The sequence below is a fragment of the Balaenoptera musculus genome, chromosome 4, assembly GCF_009873245.2.
Source record: "Balaenoptera musculus isolate JJ_BM4_2016_0621 chromosome 4, mBalMus1.pri.v3, whole genome shotgun sequence".
NCBI lineage: Eukaryota > Metazoa > Chordata > Mammalia > Artiodactyla > Balaenopteridae > Balaenoptera > Balaenoptera musculus.
The window spans coordinates 138,085,332-138,104,759 of record NC_045788.1 but is presented as its reverse complement, the minus strand read 5'-3'; the positions used below and the strand labels follow the sequence as shown (position 1 = coordinate 138,104,759).

The following is a 19,428-nucleotide window of genomic DNA, read 5'->3' as shown; positions in this document are numbered from 1 at the left end:
CTGTTTCTTCGGGCTGGGCGGCCAGGACCAATAGAAACCTCTTCCTGCCATTGACTGACTTCATTTCCCAGACTTAGCACAATCTCATCCGCTCTAAACAACCTGATCAAAACTACTTTCTGGTCAGAGAGAAGCAATAATTATTATTAACATTTATTAACGATCAATAAACTTGATTGCATTATGGCCAGCACTATTAAGGTAAGGAGAGGGTTCCTTTTCATTTGACCAAATCTTGTGCTTGTTACTCTTTTCTTTGGTTTCCTTTATCAACGCAGATAAGTTAGCATTGGGCAACACCCCCGCTGCCACAATAGAGGACAACAAGATTTCCTTTGCACTGCCTAGTAAATTTCCTTTTTCCTACTCCAACCATCCGCAAGGCTTAAAAACTTCAAACTCAGAAAAAAATTGGGGTTTCTAAATTCACGGTTGAGGGCTGTGGATGACTTTTTGCAAAAGCTTTTCAGAGCGCGTCCGAATTTTCATATTCTTTAACTATCTCTAGCGGTGCCTGGATGTGTATCCGCTGGAAGGCAATGGACTTGGAGAGTTTGGAGGGCAGGGTCGGAGAAAGAGATGGGCTTGGAAATGTTGAACTTTTGGATGATCTTGAAGGCCTCCTTACCATCAGGGATGCCAGCCGGTCCCTGTGGAAATGAAGAGATGCCTGGCAAGTGGCTGTCGGTCATGGGACATGCCAGTGTTGACTTGATTTTTGGAAACTTCAGGCTGAGAACAGAGCGTTCTCATAATTCAAATGGTGGTAATTTGTTTGTTCGGTTATGTATTTATCTTTAATAAAGTACCTACTCCTCGGTGCACTGAGAGTAGACTTTCTTCTCCGTGATGGTTGCTTTGTGGGAATTGCCGGTTGGTTCTCTGTGCTCTGGGGTGTGTGGTCTGATGTTTTGTTTTTCTTGCAAATAGAGAGAGATTAAGGTGGAGGTGAACGCACAGAGGTAGAAATGTGAATGTAGCCTGATTCCTGGAACTGAAGCCAGTTTGATGGTTAGTGCAAGTTGGCGGCATAGAGCCCATGAAGTGGTCTGTTACAATATTTTCAAGGCCAACACGCCTTGGTGACATTTCTAGAAATGAGAAAAAGGCAGGAGCAAAAACAGATACTGAAAGGAGGAAAAAGCAAGTTTTATTGGTTGCATGTCTTTAGTTTTGCTGCATGTAGGTGAGAAGCATTTGGTTGTGTTTTCATCAAGGGTTTTTAGTTGATCTGAAAGCTCATGAATATGGAAGTTTGCCCAGAATTGGGCCAGGACAATTTTTAAAAGCCTCTTTGATTTGGAATTTGAAATGTTTGTGCGAGAGGATTTAATTAATACCCGTTGCATAAACTATGTTTCATAAGTTCTCTTCAGTTTCTATTTCTCAAGATAGGTTTTGCTTTTCAAGGTATGTTCAATAATACATATAAAAAATCATGTATCAAAGATTTTAATCTTACAGAGATTTTTCTTTCTTTGGCTTCAAGGATTGAAGTCTGCTGAGGTATAACTGTATAGAAAGGAATTTTAAAATTGAAGGTTTGATGTACTCTGCTTTGAGCTATATGAGTAGAAATTATTTGATTTTATAACCCCAAATGCTGCCCTCTTAATTCTTATTTTTACCCTTATTTGTGTCCATATTTCATAGCAGTTGAATCTAATGTTCTTTGTAAATTTTGAGTAGCTTGGGTACAATTTGTGTGTGTGTGTGTGTGTGTGTGTTTAAAAAAAATCAGTGTATTAAAGGACATTGAAATAACAGACAATCCTTTAGGGTGTGGGGTATGTTTTGCATAGAATACAAATGTGTCATACTGTTTAATTTAAAGTATACGTTTCTGAAAAGATGAAGATATTTTTGAAGCTTGAACGTTTTGTGTTTTTCAGGATGAATTTTGGGAAACAGTTTCCATTTACCCAGGATACTATGCTTACTTTAACATTTGATTACACTGCATTATCTATATATCATATATAGCTTAAGTGAACTTTCAAAATGACTTCAAGTGGACTCTTTTTAATCCTCTGTTAAAATAAAATAACCCCTCTTTATAGGTAACTTCCTTTAAGAAATGTTCTGCTAGGCTTCCTGGGTAAAGTAATGAGATGATTTTACAGACTTGTTTATAGAGTGGAAAAAAGGAGGCCTGAGTCTGTTGACTGCAGTTTTAATTATGTTAGTGCAAAGCTCAAATTAGCATAGGGAAAATTACGGCTGTCCGTTGGAATTAGGAAACAGTCTGTCATACGGGCAATTTCCAGTCTCAAACGCACTCTGTTTTTTGTTGTTTCAGTAAATAAATCAATTAGTCCATCAAGCATCAGATGCACAGAATCTGTTAAGTTGGTCTCCGCATCTCAGTGGATTTTTTTTTTTTTTGGCGTGAATATCTATAAGACCCTATGAGGCACTATGAAAAAGCTCAATGTTTTTATCCCATCTTTATGATTCTCACCATCATTTTCCCTTGGTATTTTGGAAATGGTAACAAAGTGTTTCCATGGGAAGAAGTAAAGGAATTTTATGAGTTTATGTGAGTGTGTCAGTTGGTTTATCCTTAAAGGGCTGTGGATTTTAAGATCAGATTAAGAGTTCTAATAAAAACGTAAGCATCAAGAGTGACGTTCCCATATGTAATTCACGAATCAGTTTTGGTGCTTCCACTGCTTCTGGGGCCACCTGACGATACTGGGGGGGTGCTTTACACCCCCTCCCTTCCTTCTCCACAAAACAGTGCTGCCTTTGCTTACAGACTCCAAGGAGCCAGTTGTTAGCCTTGGAACTTGATTTTGCTTCGGTTAGGATTTTTAATCCAGTCTCCCAAAGACTTACTTCCCTGATCCTTTGTTATGCCTTGGGCCACTCGGGAAGTCTAATGAAGCCTGCAATCCCTTCTCAGATTAATGCTTTTAAAACGCAGGAAAGGCAATACATAGAGTGACAACGGAAGCTAATACTGTTGAAATCCAGTTCTGTCCTTGGACTCCTTGGGTGGTCCGTGAACCCCAGGTTACAGCCCCTGATCCTAGAGTTTAAAGGTCCTTAGTCTTTAAGATGGGATTGTGGGCATTTTCCTTTATCACAGATCTGGCACTGGAAGACCAGAAGAGAGCAAGCTGCAAACAGCCTGAGTTGGAGAGCATCTTAGAATCAGACAGGGGATGGAAAGTTACTAACAAGGCTTGCTGAGGGAGAACATGATGACGGTTTCAATGAGCTGTTTAAAGAAGTTCCTTTCTTTGATTTGACAGAGGTTGGAGGGTTTTGATGATCACCATGATATAACTTATAGGTGGAATCTAAAAAATACAACAAATGAAAAAAAGAAGCAGACTCACAGACGTGGAGAACAAACTTGTGGTTACAAGTGGGGAGGGGGAAGGGAGGAGGAGTAACGTAGGGGTGGGGGATGAAGAGGACAAACCATTATATATAAAATAAGCTGCAAGGATATATTGTGCAACACAGGGATTATAGCCAATATTTTATAATAACTAGAAATGGAGTAGAGCCTTTAAAAATTGGGAATCGCTATATTGTACACCTGTAACTTATATAATATTGTACATCAACTATACTTCAGTAAAAAAAAAAAAAAGTTAACTTAAAAACATGAAGCTTCTTTTACGTATTTCATGCCTTGCACATAGCAGGCTCTTGCTGAATATTTGCTATCATGTGTGAAGCAAACTTGTTTAAAATTAAAAGCTCAGGGTTATATGAAGGAAGTTCATCTCCTTCATATATAGGATTTTAAGGGATGTGGTGAATGAGTTTAATAGCTCTAGGGCATATGACTGTTCAACAACTCATTGGCTCAGGTGGAATTTGAGTTGTTTCATCCCTTGTTACTTTAGAGGACTCTGTGACAGTGGAAGGAGTAGAAAACGGAAAATACTGTTGCACGACTATGTGAATGTCATGTTTCTAGAGCACTGGCCTAAAGGTGGAATTGTGGGCCATTATCTTAAAATGACTTGCTGCTTGCGTCCGTGGGTGGCTCTGGACACAGTTTGCCCCCTCTGGAGGGGACACAGCACCCTTCCGCCTACAGCTGTCTCTGAGGCTGGGCACGCTGCTGCCTCAGTGGCCTTGGAAAGGATAGAATTCCTGGATCATTCTTCCCATGAAATATACTTATGGAGGACTGCAGTACTCTCAGTGAATGTTCTGGAAGTCTGAACTGTTTTTTAATTATCTATATTTTCTTTAAAGTGATTATTTCATTAAATTTTTTTTTTTTTTATTTTTACAAAACAGATCTTTGCTTAAATCTCTCCTCCACCCTGACACATACATATGCTTGTCGATGTCTCTTGAAAAACCATACGTAGAAATAAAATAAATAAATGAAACAATCATTCCTGATGCTTTCAGGAAAATATTACTTCTGCGTTTAGAATTTCAGAATAAGGTTCCCTCTGTGGGAGGGGAGACCCAAAGCAGAGCATTCTGCTTTGGCATCCCAATACCCTGGCAGGTTTAACAGCTGACACAGAAGAGAATCACAATACAGGAGGCCGTTGGAAAGCCAGGACCAGAGAGTTTCTCTGCAGTGTAAAATCTTCCGAGAAGGGGTTTTGACAGAGACCGTCTCCAGGCCTTTCCAATGGTGGTGGCACATCTGCTCCAGCAGGATTTTTCCCTGGGGCTTAGGGAACGCCTCAAATGCAGCAGGGGACCCATCCCCTCCTTTTGTCCCCACAGGATGGAGGACGGCTCTTCTCTTCTCGGGGGACTTTGTCCCCCCATCACCTCTGAGATTTCTTTACTTACGTGGCCACAGACACACCTGCATTTGAACCCTTCCTAGTCACGTGACCCTGGGCAAGGGCCCTAACCTGTCTGAGCTCCGTTTCCTCACCTATAAGGTGGGATTATAATGACCGTCCTGATGCGAGTCCAGGGTGGGAGAGCCTTTAGTAAGCGCTCAATAAATGGCAGATACCATCAGACAATCCAAGTCCATCTGACCTTCGCTAATAAATTGCATTGTCTTTCTGGCCCTGCTCTGAATTCTCTCTGTGTGTTCCATTACCCGGCTTCAGTCGTGAAGCCCAGAGGCACACAGACTCTGTGCTAACGCTTTTGAAGAGACAGGGAGAATAACAGGTCACTTCCACAGGTCACTACTGCGGCCTCCCAGCCAGGGCAGGGCACACGGGAGCCTGGAGAGGTGAGGAGCAAGGAGCTCGTAGGGGTCCCTGGATAAGGATGTAGCAGGGCAGGTACCAAACACCTGGGCAGGCGGAGTGTCCAGGGGGTCCCTCAAGGCATGGGTGATCAGAGGGTTGGTTTAGTCCTGTTCTGAGGATGGAGGCTGTTTGCTTTGTTGCTGAAGGAGGGCGGGGGCCTGCAATGCCTCTTGCTCCTGATTAGGGCAGGAACAGGCTTACTGGAATTCTCCACTGTCCTGTAGTCTCATTAATTTTGAAAAATGCATCTTGTTATTTTGTACAAATTACAGTAATAAAACATTCTCACTGTAGAGAAAATGAAAAAAGAAATCATTACAAAGTCAATATAAATTGTTCCTAGTCCCAACCAGTCAGAGAAAATTACCAGCATTTGGTGTGTGTCTTCCTACTGTGTGTTTCTGTCTGTCCTTCTGTCTCCCTGACTGTCCTGCTTATCTCAGTTAACATTGTTTTACAAACATTTCCCCATGTCACTACAATTTTTTAATAAGCAGAATTTTTATGCTTAATTATATTCCACTTAAAATAAGTATTATGATTTATATACCCAATATCCTATTGTAGGAAATAATATTGCTTTCAATTTTTCACCAATTACATTGCAATGTACCCTTTATGTAATTTTTTAAAAATTTATTTTATTAGTGTTAGTGCTTAGAAGAGGAATCATTGGACCAATGGGTGTACATATTTTTAAAGTCTCTGCCAAATTTAAATATTTGCCAGTTAAAAAAAAAAATGACCACTTTACTCTCTAGAAGAGTTGTACCAGTTCCCACTTGTAGCCATAGATAAGGCCAGTTCCCCTGCACTCATAACAACTCTGAATATTTCACTCTTTGAATCTTTGCCATTGTGACAGGCAAAAATGGAATCTCATTTTTATGTGTATTTCCGTAATTACAGTATTTCATTACCCTTTTTTTTTTTTGTTGTTGTTGTGAACCTATTTCAACTAGTGACCACTGTGACCTCTGGATCTTTTTCTTATTCACACTTTCATTCCCTGTTTGAGCAAACTTATTTCCCACATATTTCCCCTATTGAACTTGGCTGAGGCATGTTTTATAAAGTTTAAGAACATTCCTCATTCTGTCCACTCTCTCCTGCTTTGTTTTCTCTCTTGGCGACACATGCTCCCAGCTTTGCTTGTGTTTGTGTGACTCTACTTTTTGTCTACCTGTGTAAACAATAGAACCTGTTTTTTTGTGATAGTCTGTCCATCTCTTTTGTGTCCTTGACAGAGCCTGGCAAAGCATAGGGGTTCAATAAATAGTTGTTGAAAAATAAATTTTGGTTAAAATCCTTTAAGGTCATCAAGAGAAAGTTAAGATATTAGTAAGATAATCATTATTGCAGATTTTAAATAGATGTATTTCTTTAGAGATATTTCTCCTAGTTTAAATAGAAATTAACTACATAGAATTAAATTGCTGTGTTGAAAAGATCATAGAGAAAAACGCTTTTAAAAGGTAGATCCTGTAGCTTGAATTCATAATCCAAATTAATATCATCCTTGTAACGGCTTATTCCAGGCCAGACTCTGTGCTGGATGCTCACGTTATCTCCTGAGGTGCTCACCACAGCCTGCATCCTGGTGCTTTTTTGTCCAGATAAGGATAGAGGATTAGAGAGGCTAGGAAACTTGCTCAAGGCACACAAATCTGTTTCCCCTCAATTTATCATCATCTGATCTTTTTTCCCTGCGATTTGCCTTAGCTCCAAATAATAAATTACTGTGCAGGAGAAAAAACGGTTTATTAAATGACATAGTGATACATTAAATAATGAAAATTATTATAATTGGCTAACTTACGTTACCACTCTTGTGTGAAACACCCCACAGCCAACAATTATTATGCTCTCACTGGCTAATTAAGATAAAGCGCTAGAAAACTGAACAGCTAAAACTCTAGCACCCCATTCTCCATTTGCTTGGTGCCAAGAATTCTTTCCATATTTGGCAATATCCAAGGGGCCCGTGCTTGCAGATCCCAGATCAGCTGCTGATTTCAGTTTCCTCACCCCAAGTATCAACTTCCTTGCCCACGTCTCTGAGTTTTCCATCAGGCCTTACCAAGTCTTTCCGCAGGGGTGTTCATGGAATTAGACTCTGGGAGGAACGGTAATCTGCTGTTAGGCACAGATAAGTGCCGAGACATTTAGAAAAGAAATGCCAAGGCCAAGCAAAATTATTTATTTTTAAAGCCACATCATAATCCAATCATAACATTAACATCAGGGCTGTTACTTCAAATGATTTTGTTCAAGACAATGCACGTCAATTTCTGGAGCATAAAATAAAGAACATTTCTAACATATGCAAAGAACTCGCACTCCTGAATCTAACACAGTGACCTTTAAATCACTCTACCTTGATGATTTCACTTCTGTCTTTCCATTATAAAATTATAGTATAGCAAACTGATGGGGTTTTTTAATTTAGCAAGTACTGAAACAGAGTCACCACTGAAGAGAAAATCTCCCCCCCCCCATCGCCCCCATCCACATGCCCCCAAGTCCATTAATTCAAATCATCAGCCAATAGGGACTTTACCATCTCGTTCCCTTTGGATCCCATTGGGTCTTGTTGACTTTTATTTTTTAAAGTTAGCTGTAGGCATGTGATGCTCACCTTTGAGGAAGAGGAAACTGTTGAAACAACACTTGAGAATTTGTCAACACGATTAGTTTGTGTCTCAATTTGAGGTAGATTTCCTAAGATGTTGCTCCGAGTTTAAAAAAAAAAAAAAGTGTGTGTGGTTTTATATTGCGAAGTCCCCTTTGGATCTGTGCTGTACGTGGATGTTACCTGATGTTCCCAAGAGCGTCAGAAGCATGAAGGTGAAATAGAGCGAGCCCAGCCATGTTTATCTTATGCCCAGGGAGGCCCTGAAGACTCTATTTCTTCACGGCATCCTTAAAATAGCCTCTTTGGGGAAAGGGTTGGTCTTATCTGGTTCACGAGGAAAGGGAGGCATAGATGTGGAGGCTGGGGAGGGGCAGTGGAAAGAGGCTGGCCTGAGAGAGGCTGGCTGAGGCTGCAGTTGATGCCGTAGGGCCTCGGCAGGTGAAGGCACCTCTCCAGGCCTTAGTTCCTTCTCGGGAAAATAGAAATGGTCTTCCTGGCATTTCACCCTGGACAGGTCCCTCACCTCACGATCTCTGGGTATTTCCATCTGTAAAAAGCAGTAACCACAGTTTCTACTTCACAGGGCTAGGGGGAGATGAACCGAGTTGGAATTATATGGAGCACATTAGAGGTACTTAATACTTGTTAGCTAATTTTATTATTCACTCGAGTCAAATCAATTTTCCTTCTAGGACTAAAATCAGGAAATCCATAGAAGGGTTTTTTTTTTTTTTTTTTTCCCAATTTCTACAACAGGTTGTGAATTGATTCTTTTTTTTTTCAAGTAGCCAATTTTCCTCTGATTAACATGTTCTTTTCTCTTTATTAAGAAATAAAGACTCTTACAGATCAGTGAGTTCTCAGTGATTCACAGTGCTTTATCTGTATTGGAGATGACCTAAGACAGTGCTAAGAGGTGCTTGCTGAGGAGTCTGCCTGAGCCCCTGCATGGCCGGCCCTGGAGAAGAAATCTGGGGCCTTGCTACCCTCTGCTTCTCTCTGTACTTCTCACTCCCATGCTCCTTCCCTCCTCTTTCTTCCTCTCTGCAATAGTTAACAACCCAACAAGGGCTTTTCAAAACATAAAGGACAACAGTAATGATGGGGGGGGACCCCCTGGAACATCTCCAGTGCTCAAGGGTCCTCCTCGGACCTGTTTCCATTTGCCCCGCACTGCCCCTCACAGATATCCAGTCACTCCTGTCATCCCAGGAAACCTGGGACAGTGAAGGCTCACAAGCTTTTCATCTGGAGTAAAGAAATAAAGAGAAGGTTGGCAGGAGGCTCTGCCTGCCCCGGGTAAAAGTCATCAAAAGCAGCAGCCACACGTCCACGTTTGAGTTCTATCTTTAACTTCTTCTTGTGTGAACTCTTAGGACTAGAAGCATATTTATACCCACATAAAAAAGATGAATGTTGCCCAAGGTCAAAGACAAGTGATTTTATGGGCTATCCATTCTCCCAGTTTGAGATAACATGGAAAGTCTTGTTGACTTTACCTGTTCAGCCAAAGACCCTGACTCTTGTTAAGCCGGTGTTAAGCTTAGAAGAGAAATAAAATTTACTTTGCTAGAGTAGCATCTCAGTAAAGAAAACCAGGCTTTGTTTTTTGGGCATCCCTGAGAGAGAAGCTTCTGTTCTATCCCAAAAGCTGTTCCCATTGACTCACTCACTCTTGGAAGCACAGTCATATTGCCGACGGTTTTGATAAGAAGCTGGTTATGAAATAAGCGCACATATATTTTTTTTAAGCCTTGTTCTTTGGAGATGGAAAACATCTTTTTTTAGATCACATGTTTACTGCTTTAGTAAACAGTAAAATGCTGCTGTAGCAATTACCTTGAGGATAAAGGGTTTGTAGACAGATACTTCCTGCGTCCACTTCCTACACAGATAGCCAACCCCACCAGAGACTCACCAATGCAGGAAGAGCTCCCGATGGAAACTTCCTTTGCGAATGCACAGTTTGTGACGCGTTCGCTGCCCTGCAAGGGGAATGAGCCTATCGCTACAGATTTTCTGGCAGAATTCACTGTCTTGAAGTAGGTGAAAATACGACGTTTCTAAGGTAACGGCTTTAGACCCTTGTTCTCATCCTTGGTCTTGTCTGAGGGTTGCATTTTACAGAGAGGAGGGTAACTAGGTTAGACATGTCCATGAGTAAGACTTGTGCCCTGTGGGCACTTTAGTCTCCTTGGAATCACAGAGAATGATGCATAAGTCTGTTTTTGTATTTGTTGAAAAATACGCCTCTTTGAGATTCAGTCAGTGGTTTTCTTTTCTGTGGTTATTTAGATGTAAAGGTCATTTTAGATTTTGCTTTCTTTAGTCAAGCAGAGATCACCCGATTTGAGTACAGAAATCTCAGCGCACAGATTGTTCTCTGTGCTGATTTTACACCAGTTGTTAAATTCCAATGAATGCATTGTTTAGGTCCTTTGAACCAAAGCAAATAAAACCACCACACACAAACACTGAACAATAGGGAATCATCAATTTTCCACCTACAGGATATGTCCTTACCGAATGGCCCCTTTGTGGGGGGAAAAATATATCAAGTCAACAAACAGTAACACTGAACAATAAACTAAACAAAATAAATAGCACCTGAAAGCCACTCAGCTCAAGCACTGGCAAAACTCCAGAGAGTGATGTTTACTTACTCTAAGCATGGAAACCTACAGCTCCACCCTGATCTCCTACGGGTCCCTGAAATAATCAGAAGACTGAGCTGCTGTTAATTGTCAGGTCACTTCATGCTGAAGTGCCTCCTTTGATGATCAGAAAGTGCCTATGAGCTTTGCATCGAAATGGACAAGAGGACAGTGTCCAATAGAGATTCTCCGTCCAGTATGTATTCCATAGATGTTGGTGGCTGTCCAGGGAGAGGCAGAGATTATATCTGACCCTGAGAAGCTGCCAGATGTGGTTAGATGTAGTACTGTCTCATGAAGGTGCTGGTACATGAACATACTCCAATGATTTTATTTACACAGTCACTCAAGGCTCGGTATTTTGGTGGAATTGACATGAAACTGCCAAAGTGATATTTTTCTTTTGGAGACCCATTTGTTTATATGCTTTTGCTCATCTTGTTGGAAGACACGGGTAGCATCTCAGGAGCCTCCTGTTTGAATGAAGATCTTTCTTCCTCTGTACTTGCTCCCCCTCCTCCTTCATTGTGCAGTTTTGTTACCTTTTAGTGAAACTCCACGGAGGCATCTCCCTACGTGTTTCCTTCCAGATGCTGCCTCCTGCCACTTCTGCTTTTTTGCAAAATGCCTTCTCTGGTCTCCTGAGTCTGTATTGGTTCCGATGCCACGGGAATCACGGTCGTGTGGTGCTGGTGCAGGGCTGTATAGCTGGTAGACCCATTTTGGACACATCCTCTCTGAAAATCACCGGTGCCTCCCTGAGGATGGCGGTTGGTTTTGGTCTGTTTTGTTTTCTTCAACCTGAATACAGGTTTAATAAACCCACAGGATAAAATATCTTTTAAACAACAAAATAATAATAAAAACTTTGTTCTTTTCCCCCATTTCCAAAACATTTATTGTAGGAGCTTAGAAAATAATTTAGAAAAGGAAGTTAAATTAATTGATATTACACCATCAGGGGTCTGCTAAGATTTGATTCTTTTTGAATTGTTTTGTCTGTTTTCCATGCACACAGATATATTCTTTAAAAAGCATAATAGAATTGGAGAAATTAAACTCATTTCAGTAGTCCTTTTTCATTCCCTTTTTCTTCCAGGATAGTGAAGAAAAGAGGAATGAGGGCTGAACTTTGATGACCCTGTCTAGAGATTAAGGCCCCATATCCCTTCCTGAGGACCCAGTATCTTATTCTGGAGCACAACCAGACTGCCTAGGGCTGACCCTTGTTCCAACGAGTGTTGCCAGGGCACTTCACTTTTCTGTGCCTCAGTTTCCTCATCTGTAAAATAGACTCAGTAGTGATAATAACACTTGCTTGTTGGTGGTGGTTCAAGGATCCAACAGCTTAATACATGTCCATGCTTGAACAGTAATGTGTTCTTGTGGGCAAAAAATGTTCACTAATATGAGCTCTTTTTAGTTACTAATCCTAGTCTCATTCTTATTATTTAATTTACTGTCATATCTTATTTGCTTTGTTTGAAGTAATCAATTCTTGATTGTGTTTGTTTCTACTGTTCATCTTTTGAATGGATTCCTCCAATACCCTTTAGATATTTATAACTTCTTCTAAAGAGATGGAAGTGTTTCCCTCTATGTAACTGGTTTCTTTCTCGTGCCATTCATTTGAGGATAGTAGGATAAATATAACAGAGTTACCATTGTGAGTCCATTTAGGAGTTCAAGCAACATATTAACCAAACTTTTCAGCAGCTGAACTCAGCTGCATTTTTTTGAGCCCAGAAATCCAATAGTTTTGAGGATCCAAAAAGAAAACCAAGATGGAGGGCTGCAGGATACGGTCTCTTTCCTTGCCTTTTCTCCGGCCTTTGCCAATGAATGAATGAATGATTGATTGAATGAATGAATGTGTTTCTGCAGTGGGGAGCCACAGCTGGTCTCTGGAGTGGTCCTAGCATGGAAGGAGTCAAGTGCTATTTTGAACCAACTACTTTGGCTGACACATTCTTTAGAGGCAAGCAGACATCTACTGATTTACCATATTGCCAGTGAATGTTCATGATTAGGAATCTGTGGAAGCTCATTGAACAACAGAAACTCTCAGAACATTGCTTGTTAAAGTTCAGCCCTCTATGCCCTAAGTTATATGGCTGGGGTCCTGTAATCTTTTATCTGTGCTGACCGTGCCTGGTAAGCAGCAGGCCTTTAATGATGTCTGTTCAATGAGTAAATGAATATCTGCTTGGATGATAAATGCATGAACGAGTGCATTAATTAGTGAGCTGATAACATCATAGAGAATTAATTCATTTAATTCAATGAGCAATTACCGATTTTTTATACGCAAAGCATTGTAAAGTCGCCCCCCGCGAGGTTAGGAGAGAAGTTGTACTTCTTGATCAGAAGACAGAATTATTACTATGTCTTGGGACCAATGTCTTGCGTGCCCCTGTGTCCAGTTTGAATGCCAGATGTTAGACATAAGTGTGTGTTATCTTAAAGAACCTGCCTGGGCTTGGGAAGGTTTGATGATCGTGGGGCTTCCCAGAACCTAATGGGGTTTTGAACATTTGTGAGCACGTGCCCGATAAATGCATGTGTCTGTGCCGGCCTGTGGTTGGAGATGCTTCCACGTGAAAACTAAAAGCAGAAACACAGTTCTCAGAGCCTGAATTTTGTTACATGACACTTGTTTGGATGAGGCAAAACCAAGCAGCAATTTTGCTTTTACTGAGTGGCAACACCTACCGGTGTTTCTCCAAGGTTTGCATTGGCTTATCTAAATGTTCAGCTGTTAACAATCCACTATGCAAAAAGTCCTCCTGGGCACAAAGTCATGAAAAGTTGTGTCTAATGGATTATGATGGGCACCATTTGCTTTTCTTCTTTTGTTAACTGCAGTCACTCCTTAGAAATTTCAGTGAAGCTGTAACTTGATCCCTTAAATACATGTGCTGATATCCAATGTACTGGTTCACACTGAGGGTTTCCGTGCTCATTGGTGAATCAGGCAGCCCTTCCAGTACTGTGATTATTATATAGTTAACATCTGCAATGGATATGATGTGGGACAACATTGTCGTGAATAGCTAAGTTCTTTTGTATTTAATTGCAAGATAATCTGCTTTATGAGAAAGATTAATAGCAATTAACAACCAACTTATCTAAGCCAGGTAGTAAAATTGGATTCCCTACTGAAATTTCAAATTTAGCAAACATATTATTAACTTAGTGAGCTTTATGGTCAAAGTATTATATATAAGCCAAGGAAAATGTGATCTTTCATAAAACCTACAGAATTTGGTTATCTTGGTAAGAGTTCTAAAATGAACTTCCAGTCTAATAACTTCTCAATCTAATAATTCAAGTATTTGGCTCACTGTCGTTTCTTCAGTGCCTAGCACATAAAATGCTGACTCATAAATATTTGCTGAATGAATGAACACAACAATAAATGGGTACCAAAATCTTTCCCTGAGGGAACCATGTCTTTGGCAGTATATGTCATTAGAAGAGGTCTGACTCTGTCCCTCTCCTAACAAACACTATGATCCAGTTTTTAAGGAGTTGAAGAGAAGGCAACAACTTTTATTTGGGAGTCAAAATGTTGGAAGAAACTTGACTGGCCATTGAGGAGTCCAGTATTTCTCAACCCAGTTTTCCTTTGGGTCAGGAAATTCTTAATTTTCTTTAGGATAATTGAAAAGAACTCGTAAGAGAACTAGGATTGTGTTAGGGAAAGAATATACATGAAGCAGCGGGGAGGGATAAATTGGGAGTTTGGGATGAACAAATACACATTACTGTATATAAAATAAACAGCAAGGACTTAACAGTATAGCACAGGGAACTATATTTAATATCTTGTAATAACCTATAATGGAAAAGAATCTGAAAAAGAATAGATATATGTATATATGCATAACTGAATCACTTTGCTGTACACCTGAAACTAACACAACATTGTAAATCACTATACTTCATATACTTCACTATGCTTCATATACTTCAAATTATGATTGCTTCATATATATATATACATATATATATGGGAGAACATTTTCATAAATAGCTAAGTTCTTTGTATTCAATTGCAAGATAATCTGCTTTATGAGAAAAAATAACTTTAATAGCAATTAACAACCAACTTATCTAAGCCAGGTGATAAAATTGGATTCCATATATATATATGAAGCAATCATAATTTGAAAAATTTGCCCACATGTTAGCTGGAAAAACATACTAAAAAATTAGGTTTTAATTTCCATTGGCTGTTTTTTTTGGTTTATTTTAACTTCTAACAGTCTTTTCAAACAAATGTTGAGAGATTTAAAGATGTTTGTTAAAACACCTCCCCTCCTGATCATGACATTCATTAGAAGGTGAATCAGACATTTTTCCCCCAGTGGTACAAGAGACACATTTTCCTAAGCAGAAAAATCAGGGCATGGTCAGACAAAGGAGTTTACAAGAAAAGCTTTGCAAAGTTAGTATTGTTCTTAAAAATTCAGGCTCTCTGGTTGCTGTAATCTGGGAGTTACCTTCAAGCACTTTTGGAAACTGTACTAACTCTATAAGGCAATTAGTGGGCCATATAATGCCCTGAGATGGTAAACTGTTAAAAACAGCATCTACAGGTAGTGTATTAGTATCCTAGGGCTCCCGTGAAAATAGCCACAAACCGGGGGCTTAAAACATCAGAAATTTATTCTCTCAGAGTTTAGGAGGCCTGAAGTCCAAAACCAAGGTGTCAACAGGGCTAGTTCTGGAGGTTCTGAAAGAGAATCCACTCCATGCCTCTCTCCCAGCTCCAGGTGTTTTCGTACAATCCTTACCTTCCTGGGGCTGTAGCAACATCACTTCCATCTCTGCCTCTGTCTTCACATCACCTTCTTCTCTGAGTCTCTGTCTGTCCTTTTTGGTCTCTTATAAGGATGCTCTCCTTGGATTTAGGGTCTATACTAATCTAATCCAGTCTCATCTCAATCCTTACCTTAATTACATCTGCAAAGACCCTATAACAAGGTCACATTCTGAGGTTCCAGGTGGGCTTGGGGACCGCTCTTCAGGTAGGGAGGAGACAAAGTAGGTTTCAAGGTGGATCTTCTCTTCTGCACGTTTCTTGCCCATTAGAAGAGCAAGGCGCTACTCATTGGTAAAGCCTAATGACTGAAGTGCTGATGCTGGGATTCTTACATTCATGCTTAGGTAGAAATCACTCGGGTGTCAGTACCGTATTGGAAAGTGTAATGCAGTTAGTTTCATTGAAAAAAACATACAACTGCACAGCATAGATGTCAACCATCCCATCGTTCCATCCAGTATGATGATCAAAACAAAAATCAGTGTCAGGCAAAGTGTTTACTCTGCAACCGTTTCAGTTTCACAAGATACTGAGTTTGATGTTGTGGTTTCCCTGATCTCATCGTTTTCCTTGGTAAATGTCAAGAAGTGCAACAAGGTTAGGGCAGTCCACACGAGCTCATCAGAGTCACGTGGGGACTTGGGCAGCAAGTCACCCTCCTCCTATCTGCTCAGTCTAGAGTAATGGTTGGGTGTGCTGTTTACATCTTATAAAAAAATGATTCCTGTGGCTTTTTTCATAATGTCCTCGAGTTGAAACTGCACTGTTCTAAGGCATAAAATGGCGTCATAAACTGTGTGACTGTCAGGCACTAGGATTTCTTTTTTGTCTTTGGTCTGTATATCTGCCGAGGTTATATACGTAGAGGATTTGGAACCAGAAACATGAACTGCCCCTAAACATTCTGCTTTTATGTCTTATGAAATGAATCTGACTGTAAGTAAAATTGAACTTCATCTTGTCACTGACGTTGAAGCTCTGCAAGATTTTCTTGGGAAAGAAATGCAAACTTAAATCAAGAACCAGTCAGGGACTTTGGTCATGTTGTTTGTGTGTGCCCTCATCTACTTCAAGTACACCCGATGTTCACTGTGGGATGAAAAGTTGGCCAGCTCGAGTGACTGTAGCCCATCTCCACCTTGCCTCAGGCTAAGTCACCAAAAAGCTCGCCGGGTGACTGGGAGAATTGGCCCAGTGGAATCCCTTGCTGGCATCAACTTGGCTGCAAATACAGAGATGGTCTGAATCCCTGTGATGCAAGAGTTGGTCCATTTGCTTTCCTCTCACAGCTCCTGCTCTGGAGGGTAAGCAGGTTTTTACCCACTCCTGGCAGGAGGAGGCACTGTGGGAAGCAAATGAATGCAAACTCAGAAAGCAAGACCCTGAGGCCGGGATATTTTGTCCTAGTTGCATAACACTTCCCGATATGACGCATACCCTCTACCATGTCACTCTCTCATGCTGTTAATAGAGGCTGGTCCAGAGACCAGCATGGGTGAGATTTACCCTGGAGACTCAGCTTTGCTGTGTACATGCAAACACAGCCCTGAGGCCTGGTACATCGTGACTTATCCACTGGAAAAAGAGAAACCAGGTTCAAAGGAGAGCTAAGATGCAATGTTAAGATGAACTATTTTGAGAGCTGTCTTTGGTCATCGTGAAGACTGGATTAAAATCTTGGAGAGAGAAATTTGCTTAGAACATGCTAAATGAATCTTTTCCTTTTTTCCTTCTATTATTTTCTAATTATTTTTAAAAATCTGAGTTACAGTCACACTAGCAGAGAGGTTAGTTACATAGAACATCTGTCCCTCATATTACTTTGTATATGTACTTAAATATTTTTCTTGTTTAAACGCCATACGTGGGGTATATTATGTACCCACATTGGTTTGTCACCAGTTCTAAGGTTCAGGGGCCTTCTCCTTTATCTATTCATTGTTAATATCCTGGATACAAACAACCCAATGGCCCAGTATAAACTGATGCTAAAGAGAGCTGTTGCCTGAGAGATGAGTTAAATGATGTCAGAGATTTCTCTTCAGTGTCATAAAAATTATTTTCAATTGTAGGTGGTAGATTTCCTAACCACTTCGTAATTTACATGGGCCGGCTTGGTTAGCTCAATCAGTTACAGCATATGCTGATAAAGGCAAGATCACAGGTTTGTGCCCTATGAAAGCTAATAACTTCTCAGAGATAAAAAAAAAAAAAATCTCCCTTTGGTGACCACAAGCTGCATCACTCATGCAAATGCCCGCATTGGTTGGAAGAGAGGAATTGAATGCAAGCGAGGGGCCAGGTCCGAGCAAATATTCCTCCTGTTGGACAAAAGAAATAGAAAAGGAAAAAAACACTCAAATTGTGTTTCTCCTAGCAGACATGTGTTCCTGCATGAAAGGAACTCTGTCCAACTCCCTTAAAGCTAGAGATTTTATTGAAAAATGCCCCTAGTGATTTTTCACGCTAATAACCTCAATTTGAGCAAACTGAGCCCAAAGTTACCTGAGTTATCAGCGCAGTCCTGACCCACCTGCGCCCTGGACTTTGTCATCACTGCACATCTGCAGAAAGAGGCCATTTATGTGGAATTCAAATCTGGTTGTTTAGTCTACAAGGAGGGGGCGAAGGATTCTGTCTCTTTAATGTTTATAACGGTTGGACAGAGCTTGTCGGGTGAAGGTTAATTGCTCTCCAGTTGAAGCAGTTGTGTGCCCAGATGGGTTATCAGGGCTGAACACTCGTTACAAGATTAATCTCATTTCCGACAAGACTTCCCTTTCCTTCAACTGATTTTTGCCCAGCCATTGGCGCTGTCATCGGCCGTTAAAAGAAGGGTGGATTACTCTGGGATATTCACGCTGGTATGCAGCGAAACAATGCAGAGCAGTGTCATATCTCAGGGAACATCTTTAGGAGAACACATTTCAGGGGGTGTTACGAAGGCCGAGGCTCATAAACAGTGGGGACAATCGAACCCCTTACACCCAGGCTCCAGTGAAAAGGCGCAACGTCCGTGCAGCTGCTCCCCGCGCCCCCGCAGGACCCTGCTCCTAGGATGGATGCCGAGTGACACTTAGGGCTTTGTTTGCTGCTGAAGATATTAAAACAGTTATGATCATGTCTTCATTCTTAAGGCGCCCACCTAAGTGGTGAGGAGTTCTGTTTGCTGCGTCCACACTGAATTCTGGGGCAGTGGACACTTCATTTAACTCCTGTGCACATTTCAAGCTTCCATTTAATTTCTGGGATTTCATAGACATTGTCTTCACGTATGTGCCTAGAAACAGTAGGCAGATTTTAGTTTACTGTGACAGGTAGCTTCATGACTTCTGGTTTGTCTCAAGAAATTCCTCCAAGAAGGAGCATGGCAAAAGAGCAGCGTCATCTTATCCCTTTGCGTTTGGCTTGTGGGCGTCAACTCATCCGTGCATTCTGATGAGCTCCTGGGTACCCACCGTGGCTCTGGGTGCTGTGGGGGCGTGAGGGAGGGCGGGCAAGCTCACGCGGTGCTCTTGGTCCAGTGGGGACGGGGAGGTCTGACAGATGGAACACAGCGGAACAGTGATGATGTATCAGGAGGTGGGAAGCGTGGGCCACAAACAGGAGAGAGCATGCTGGCAGGGGTGACAGGGGCTCTGGCCTGGACTTGGTGGCTGGGGAAGGCTGTCAGGCAGAGATGCAAAGGGAGTGTGCGGACAAGGGCTGGATATCCTGGGGAAGTGTCCTGGGCTGAGTGGAGCAGCAAGGGCAAAGGCCCTGAGGCAGGGTCGGGCTTGGGTGTCTGGGAGCAGCAACCGAACTTGTGCAGCTGGAAGGCGGAGCCTGTGTACAGGCGGTGGGCATCACGCCTCTTGTAAAGTGATTTCTCAGAGGACGCGCGAAGAAGAGCAGCCTACCTAAAGAAGAGGTCCACCTGCTTCAGTTGTGGTCAGGTTCCGTCTTGTACCAGGTCCCTCTCCATTAGGTGTGAAAAGATGGGAACGCCTTGGCCATGGGGTACCAGTGAAGTGGGGGCACCCTTTTCAGGAGCCCAGAGTTAAAGGCATGAAGGAAAAGTTAAATGATCTAGGTTACCTTCCCTTCTTCTTACACGGCATCTCTGATACA

General features: G+C 41.4%; 1 protein-coding gene across 7 annotated transcripts in view; it reads left to right on the top strand.

Moving 5' to 3' along the window:
- Positions 1-19,428, top strand: part of ERG (ETS transcription factor ERG) — a 285,554-nt gene that overhangs the window by 174,803 nt on the left and 91,323 nt on the right. For 3 of the 7 annotated variants that reach the window (XM_036851467.1, XM_036851464.1, XM_036851461.1), the window contains exon 1: positions 61-201. The exons of the other annotated variants lie outside the window; for them this stretch is intronic. In XM_036851467.1, coding sequence (XP_036707362.1) covers positions 184-201 — 18 coding nt within the window. In that variant the 5' untranslated portion in view covers positions 61-183. Of the gene's footprint in view, positions 1-60; positions 202-19,428 lie in introns of those variants that run through there. 7 annotated transcript variants of the gene reach the window in all.